Raw genomic sequence first — 9,065 nt, 5'->3', positions numbered from 1 at the left:
TTTTCCTCCCCACTTCCATATTAGTATTTCAGCATGCTCAAATTGCCCTCATCTCCCCACCCAGCCAACACAAAATTCTCACTGCAATCTCGTCCTTTCTTCTACGTCATTTTAGCTTGTTCTTCCTTATTCCTAGCCAAGTTTCTGGAAGACATGTTCATTGTTTGTTATCCCTACTTCACCTCCCTTCTGAAGCCATGGCTAAATAGCTTCTACTCAATACTGTGTTAATATGGCTGCTCCCCATATCAATGTCTGCTTGCCAAATCCAAAGGCCATTTCAATTTTCTCTTCTGGTGGCTCTGGAAGCCCCATATTTCTGGGCTTTGGGCCCTCTTCTTGTCACCCCTTCTCAGTGGGATCCCCTTTCCTCTGCTAAGCAGTAAGTACACTGGTGTGCCGTTGGGTTACGTTTTCAGACCTTTTTCCTTACTGTACTTTCCCTGGATCTTATCTACTAACTTAACTACAATTACCATTTTTTATTTATTATTGCCAAATCTTTCGAACAGCCTCTCTCCTTCATATAAATCCAACAGCCTACTGTTTATCTCCTGACATATGGACTACTCAATATTAAAATACATCTAATCCTGAACTAGTCATGTTCCCTCTCTCCCCCAAATAACTTTTCTTGCTCTTTGTTCTAGTACCTATTATCTCAGTGACGAACATAGGTTTAATTCTTCTGCCTCTTTTATCTTCCAATTGAAAGCACCAAGTCCTAACAATTCCATATCCTAAAACCTCTGAAATCTAGCCATGTTTCTCAAAGCCCACTGCCACTATTTAGCATAGTAGTTAAAAGTGCTGGTTCAGAAGCTAGACTTGGTTTAAATCATCACTCCACTATATATCATCCAGCTGAGTGATTCTAAATAAGCAATAACCTCTCAAGTGCCTCAGTTTTCATCACTCAAAATATGTTACCTATCATTTATTAGTGCAGAGCACCATCACCTCTACCTGGGATTACTCTGACAGCATCTTAAGAGGGCTCACAGTGCCTAGTCTGGCCCTTCTGCAATTCAGTCTCCTCAACGTAGTCAGTAATCTTTCTGAAACACAAATCTCATCATGTCACTTCTTACTGTAAACTCTTTAATGATTCTCCCTTGTCTTCAAGAAAATATTTCAACTCCTGGGGCCTCCCTGGTGGTCCAGTGGTTAAGACTCCATGCTTCCACTGCAGGGGTTGCAGGTTCAATCCCTGGTCTGAAAACTAAGATCCTGCATGCCACGTGGCCAAAAAAGGAAAAAGAAAAAAGTTCTGTGATACAGTATTTCAATTCCTTAAAAATGCACACAGGACTTTTGAAATCTGGTTCCTAAATCCTTATCTATTACTGTCCTCTATCACATGTAAGCCATACTGAACTATGTGGAGGCCTTCAGATTTACAGTGCTATTCTCTGCCTCTGGGTTGCCGCGTATACAAGCATCCCTAGGAAATACTGCGGGTTCAGTTCCAGACCACCGCAATAAAGCAAATACTCCAATAAAGTGAGTCACACAGATTTTTTGGTTTCACAGTACATATAAAAGTTATGTTTACACTATACAACAGTCTAAAGTGTATAAAGCTTCATGTCTAAAATAAGGTACATACCTTAATTCAAAAATAGTATCAGAAAAAATAGGACCAACAGACTTGTTCAACACAGGACTGCCGCAAACCTTCCATTTCTAAAATATACAGTTATCTGTGAAGTGCAACAAAACGAGGTAGGCCTGTACTGTTCTGACTACAAACCCTCTCCCTTCTAAACTGGCTAGATCAACTTGTACTTCTGCTTTACTTCTCCTATCACTCCATCTAAAAAAGCCTGACTTCTAAGGCTGATTAGGCACACCCCAATTAGATCCTTCACATTCCATAGCTACTTTCATCCTAAACATCAGGTGTTAATCTCAACCAGAATTGCTGCTGTAAACTGTAAGTTCCTTGAAGATGGCGACCATGCCTTATTCACCACTATAGCCCTGGGGGCTAGGATAGTGATGGGCACACAGTAGACATTCAACAAGTAACTTTAACTGTTGAATAAATTATTGAGGATGCACTGCTTGCACACCTTTTGATTAACTTTATCTAAAATTTAAAATGTTACATCTAACCAATCACGTCACCAGTCTTTACAGCCCTTTAATGCAAAAGGCATTTCTTATTTTCTACCCTATTATTATACAGAAGGAATGATCTGAATACAGACACACCATATTTTGTATTATGCAAGTAACGTTAAGATTGACTTAACTGCCACATTTTTGAAGAATTTTAAAAGATTACATTGAGAAAATTCTTCACACACAGTGAAAAGAGACAATAAAAGGAAGTTTTTTATTCAAAGGTATAACTTGATAAGTAGATTTGTTTACAACCATTCTTGTGAAATACTTTTTAAAAAAATACAACCAACTTCTTTCCAAATAGCAGACACAGACCTCAGCTATGATGACCTAATTTTTGGTTGATAATGTACATGATTATGCAGAAACAGGCAAGCTCACACTGGAAGATTAACTATCTCAGTCAAAATTCCGCTTGTGGCCCCCACTTCTTGATCGATTTCTATTCCCACTTCGTCTTCTACCATCTTGTCGACTTCCTGTCCGACTCCCCTGCCGACTCTGTCTACCTGACCGGCCACCGGATCGACCACCTGACCGGCCTGACCGGCCCAACCGGCCACTTGACCAACCACTCCTCTGTCTGGAATTAGAAGATGTGTTTCCATCATAATATTCTTCAATTTCAGGCAACTTGGCTGGCACTGAGAGTATCCAGTCTGAATCATGCCACTCTGCCTGTTGGGGTAATTTACAGGATTATACAAATGCAAAATAGAAACCATAAGCAAGCACATGAGTACAGGAGACTCTTTGAATATCTATTAGCTAAATGTCATCAATCCATTAAGTCCAGAGTATCTGGAATAAAACTAAAAACCAGAAAGCAAAAAATATTCAAAGCTAAAACATAGGAACTTAAGTTTCCTAAATTTCATGAACAAACAAAACAGAAACAGACTCAGATACAGAGAACAAACAGGTGGTTTCCAGAGAAGAGAGAGATGAGGGGGATGAGTGAAACAGGTAAAGGAGATCAAGAGACAGAAACTTCCAGTTACAAAATAAATTAATCACAAGGATGAAATGTACAGCTTGGGGAATATAGTTAATTATACTGTAATATTTTTGAATGATCAAAGTAGCAAGACTTATTGTAGCGATCATTTTGTAATATAAATATAGAATCACTATATTGTATACCTGAAACTAACACAGTTTTGCAGGTCAATTATATCTTTAAAAATTTTTTTTTAAATGTAGACACTGGGAGGAAATGCTTCAAAATGCTAATAGTGGTTATCTCTGGGGGATGGGAATTTATGTATGATTGTTACTCTTTTTTTGTTAATCGTTCAGTCGTGTCCGACTCTTTGCGACCCCATAGAGTGTAGCCCACCAGGCTCCTCTGTCCATGGGATTCTCCAGGCAAGAATACTAGAGTGGGCAGCCATTCCCTTCTCCAGGTGATTATTACGTTATACTTTCATGTGTTTCTAGTTGTCTGCAATGAACATCTACTCCTTGTAAAACTACACACACAAAAAAAACAATAAATGTCATTAAAAATGAAAAAAATCCTGTTAAAACTTAAATCTCAAATTTAATGCAACAGTACAAAGCTTGGATCCTCCTCACCCCCAAAAAAGTTTCTAAAAGCTAAGTATTAGTTGGAAGAGAGATTTTCAGGCCAATTTTGGCACTCTAAATTCCTACTCGGTTTATACATTCTAAAAGAGCCCACTGGTTTCTCAGCACAAAACAAACAGGCCACTAATAAGTGGTCATTGCTTTCAGAAGGTATACTGACAGAAACAAGGTCTGAGAGCTGATAATGCAGATTAAAAATCTGTCAACAGGGACTAAAAATGTTGCTATTGGAAACAATTTCGTATTGAGGTAAACAAAATATAAAGATCAGCAGCGCTTAAGAGCATCAATATGTCATATCCTGCTACACTGTCTTTCATTGTGATCATGAGTTGCCAAGGCAAGTTAATATTAAAATACCTTACATGTCAGAATGAGCAGAGGCAAATAGCCACACACACAACTGGTGGCAATATATGACCAGAGCCTTAAAAATACACACAGTTTTTGGCCAAGCAGATATCTTAAAAAGTTCATCTTAAAGAAATAAACTTGGCAATGCATAAAGACTTAGCTATGAAAAAAAAAAAAAAGACTTAGCTATGCCAACATTTAAGGCCGACCTGTTTATAATGCATGTGAGTTGCTCAGTCATGTCCGACTCTTTGTGACCCCATGGACTGTAGCCTGCCAGGCTCCTCTGTTCATGGAATTCTCCAAGCAAGAATACTGGAGTGGGTTGCCATTTCCTTCTCCAGGGGATCTTTCCAACCCAGGGATCAAACATTGTAGGCAGATTCTTTACCATCTGAGCCACCAGTGCAAATCTGTTTATAATAGAGTACTAGTATTGGAAATAATCTAAATGTCAGAAAAATAGGACATTGGTTAAGCTGGTCACCCATATGGCCAAATGCTAGGGAGCCAATAAAAGTAAGTAACTGTATAGTTGATAAAGAAATGTGTTTACAACATATTCTGAATTTTAAAAAGGACTTTGAAAACCAAATAATCCCGTTCTTGTGTCAAATATGTATGTATCAGGGACACAGATAGACAAATTTCACAGTGTAGGAATTTAGTGGACAATCTCTTTCTTCTTCAGATAAAACACAAGGAAAAATTTTTTTAAGAGATAAAGGAATTGGAGAACCTACAGAGTAAAAGAGACAAAAATCAAATTATACAGAATGAACTTTGCAGACCTTCTTATATTTAAAAATATTCAGGAGACAGGGGAAAATGTAAACACAAAGTTGGATAATACTGATGAATTACTATTTTGGGGGTTTAATAATGGTATTATGTTTTTTGAAAGTGTTTTTAATATTTTAGCTATATAAAAGTATTTATGGTTGAAATGATAAGACTTCCTAGAATTTGTTTCAAAAGAATACAGGAGAGAGCTTCCTTGGTGGCTCAGTGGTAAGAATCCACCTGCCAATGCAGGAAACATGGCAGTTCGATCCCTGATCCAGGAAGATCCCACATGCCACGAAGCAACTAAGCCTGGGTACTACAAATATTAAGCCTGTGCTCTAGAGCCTGGGAGCTAAAACTACAGTGCCCATGTGCCTCAACTATGGAAGCCTGTGAGCGCTATAGCCCAGGCTTTGCAACAGGAGAAGCCACTGCAACTAGAGAAGAGCCCCACTCTCTGCAACTGAGGAAAAGAAAAGCCCACACAGCAAGGAAGACCCAGCACAGGCATAAACAAAATTAAAAAAAAAAAAAAAAGAAAAGGAATACAGCGTAAGTGGATGGAAGCAGACATCAAACACAACTGACCGTGAGCTGATACTGCTGAAGCTGGGTGATGAGTACATGGGGATTTGGTATGCAATTCTATTTTTTCACATTTGACAAACTGGATATTTATAATTTATTAGTTTATTAAGGATTCTTTCACTGATTTACACATTATAAAGATATTATAAATATGTCTTTTTAATCTCTGTCTTTTAGAGAAACATATTCAACTATTTAATGGATGAAAATTTTTATATACCTGTAACCTTTCTGATTCAGTTGTGGGAACATCAAAGCAAACACCCTAAAAGCAAAATGAAAATATTTTTATTTAGATGCACACAAGTTGATTTTTTAAAATGCCTTCTTATAATTTTATATAAACTAAAAAAAGAAAAGATTAAGTGGGTCCCATGATTACAGCTTACCAGCTAATACATAATAATAAAAAAAGATTAAGTGGGTCCCATGCTTACAGCTTACCAGCTAATACATAATAATAAAAAAATAAAAGATTAAGTGGGTCCCATGCTTACAGAATTAAACCAGCTAATACATAATAATATATGACACAGAATGACTGTTAATTGTACTTCCTAAATTTAAAAGTAAACCAGTATCTAATAAGAATTGACTACTAATGAGCACCTAGAGAATTCCCTTGAAAAGTTTTTGTAGACGCTATAATGTTCCATGTCCTGTGTAAAATGACCCATCTAATAAATTCCTTTAAAAATTTAATAACTGAAGATGTTTCCTCTTTGATCTTGGCTGCCAGTACACTGAAAGTTAATTAATATCCAAATATAGCAAATGGTTTGGCCTAAGGATGTAAGTATATTTTCCCTCCCCCTCCACATTTTTTCTGAATGTACGTAGTTGTCTTACGATCTTTTTTGAAGGTAATATTAAACTTTGAGAAAGATAACTTTCCAATAAACAAGTTAATAAATTCTAGATTAGCATGAACTTATATAATCAGGTGAGATGAATAAATATAACGTCTTTTCACAAAACCATTAGAAGAAATCAGTCACTAAGATTACAGATGGCTTTAACTTCGCTATTTCATAACTGTACAAAAATACCTAATTCAGTTATCCTCATTAACAACCAATAGCAGGCCACTTAGAAACCAATATTGTGTATTCTCTTAAAAAAAAAAAGATTTAGCTGTTGCAATTATGTTGCTCAATTGTAAAAAAATAAACACACACGACCACATATGCCTTCAAAGGCAGAAACTTAGATAACTTGAATTACAAATTAAGGAGAATGACTTACAGCTTTCTAGAGGAATGGGTTACTTACATAACTCCCCAAACTTCCAACTGGAAACACACTAACACATGGATAAAATAGTATTATTCATCCCATTAGACTTCAAAAAAACAATGAACAAAATCTACTAGTCTTTATAAACATATACAACAGTTGTCTAGAAAAGCCTACCATATTTCCTTTCAGGAGGCACATTCTGGTAATCTGGGACACAGCATTACTACTCAGCTTTCTGTTAAGTTCTTTCCAAGCACAGCTGACATCCTGTATTTCTTCTGGGCTTTCCAGAGTCATGGTCACAAACCCCTTAAGGAATAAAAGTCACACTGTGTTTGAGAGAAAAGCAGCAGCAATAGGACAATAACATTCTAACTTAACAGCCTTTTTTGATTTATGGCGTCCCAGGTGGCACTAGTGGTAAAGAACCCCCCTACCAACACAGGAGACGCAAAAGACAAGGGTTCAATCCCTGGGGAGGGAAGATCCTCTGGAGGAGGAAATGGCAACCCACTCCAATATTCTTGCCTGGAGAATCCCATGGACAGAGGAGCCTGGAGGGCTACAGTCCAATGGGTCGCAAAGAGTTGGACACAATTGAAGCGACTTAGTGTGCATGCGTACACTTCTTATAAGCCAACATGACCAGTATAACATGACCACTAAAAAAATAAACTATACTAATATAAGACTAATGCTTATAGATCATTGAAAGTACCATTCTTCTATACATTGATGTAAGACTACATTTAATTCTTAACATAATGCTTCAAGAGGAAATTATACAAACTACAGCATCAGGGATAAGATAAGGTAGTGAAGAATTAAGGAAATGCTGAAGGACTCAAGGTTAGCTTTGAGTGGAAAAACAAGAGGACATAAACTTGTTTAAACTTTTGAAGCACTACACTTGAGCAAAAATGACTTGCTTTGTAAAAGTTCACTGGACAACAAAACAGTCAACATGAAGAAGATATAGGGAGGCATTGATGTAACAAATGGTTAAGTGCCCCCTACATATGTGCCAGAGACTGTCCTAGGTGCTAGAGATTCAGCAGTAAATAGTCCTTTGTCTCAGGGAGTTACCTTGTAGTGTACATGTAGCAAGGGGTTGGGGTGGGGGTAGTGAATGATGATGGGAGTTGTTGCTGTTTAGTTGCTAACTTGTGTCCAACTCTTTTGCTACTCTGTAGCCCACCAGGCTCCTCTGTCCATGAGATTTCCCAGGCAAGAACACTGAAGTGATCATGCCATTTCCTTTTCCAGGAAATCTTCCTGACCAAGGGGATCAAACCCAAGTCTCCAGCTTGGCAGGCAGATTCTTCACCACTGAGCCACCAGTGAAGTCCAATGGTAGGAGAGGAGACAGGTAACAAAGAAGTAAATACACATAATGTCATAGTAATAAGAATCATGGGAAAAAAATAAAGCAGGGGAAGAAAAGGAAAATAGAGAGTAAAGGCAGGAATACGCTACCTTAGACAGGGTGATGGGGAAAGACCTCTGATACAGCGATACCTGATAGAAAGCCGAGTGAAGTGGAGGAGGGAGCCAAGATTAGTAAAAGAACATGCAGAATAATCTGATAGAAAGCCGAGTGAAGTGGAGCAGGGAGCCAAGATTAGTAAAAGAACATTCCAAATAACCTGATAGAAAGCCGAGTGAAGTGGAGGAGGGAGCCAAGATTAGTAAAAGAACATGCAGAATAATACAAACAAGCACAAAGGCCTTGTGTAGGACTAAGTTTATGTTTGAGTATCAGCAAGGAGGTTACAATAGGTGAAACAAGCAAGGGGAGAGTGACAGGAGATGAGGCCAAAGAGGTAGCAAGGGAAGACCCTACAGCACATTCCTCGTAAAGACTTTGGATTTTGATTTTAACCCATAAAAGAAATATAAAACCACCTACACCCTGTTGCTAAGATATTTAAGCAGAGGTTAGATGACCCATCTGCCAAAGAAGGATTCTTTTTATTAGATAAAGGTTGGGATTAGATGACCTCTTAAATACGTCTTAGGTTTAAAAGTCTACCTTATGTTGATGTATGGCAAATATGAAACAAATACTATAAAGCAATTATCCTTCAATTAAAAATATTTAAGTAAAAAAAAAAGATATTACAATGGTAATGATGAAATATTATGAATAGTTTTATGCCAACAAATTTGATGACTTAAAAAGTGTACCTTAATGTTTCCTTAAGAAATGTGGTTTAAGTTTTCTTGAGAAGCATCTGGTGGGTTATTAGGGATAAAGTATTTGCTCAGTGCTAAAATAACACCCCATGGATTTCTTACTAATTACAGAGTAAAATATACTTTTTATAATGGGAATACATGGCTCTGGTATGGTTTGATATCTGATACTGACCTGGCAG

At 37.4% G+C, this 9,065-nt stretch overlaps 1 protein-coding gene across 5 annotated transcripts in view; it reads right to left on the bottom strand.

The window, feature by feature from the left end:
* Nucleotides 1–2,314: 2,314 nt before the first annotated feature.
* The window catches only part of DDX50 (DExD-box helicase 50), a 33,517-nt gene continuing 26,766 nt past the window's right edge, over nt 2,315–9,065 (bottom strand). For all 5 annotated transcript variants that reach the window (XM_061405172.1, XM_061405173.1, XM_061405175.1 and 2 more), the window contains 3 exons: nt 6,862–6,996; nt 5,669–5,713; nt 2,315–2,808 (listed from right to left, as the gene is read on the bottom strand). In XM_061405172.1, coding sequence (XP_061261156.1) covers nt 2,530–2,808; nt 5,669–5,713; nt 6,862–6,996 — 459 coding nt within the window. In that variant the 3' untranslated portion in view covers nt 2,315–2,529. The remainder of the gene's footprint in view (nt 2,809–5,668; nt 5,714–6,861; nt 6,997–9,065) is intronic.

The sequence above is a fragment of the Bos javanicus genome, chromosome 28 (assembly GCF_032452875.1).
Source record: "Bos javanicus breed banteng chromosome 28, ARS-OSU_banteng_1.0, whole genome shotgun sequence".
NCBI classification, from domain to species: Eukaryota; Metazoa; Chordata; class Mammalia; order Artiodactyla; family Bovidae; genus Bos; species Bos javanicus.
Note: the sequence above shows the minus strand (reverse complement) of the source record. Positions and strands in the feature narration are given on the sequence as shown.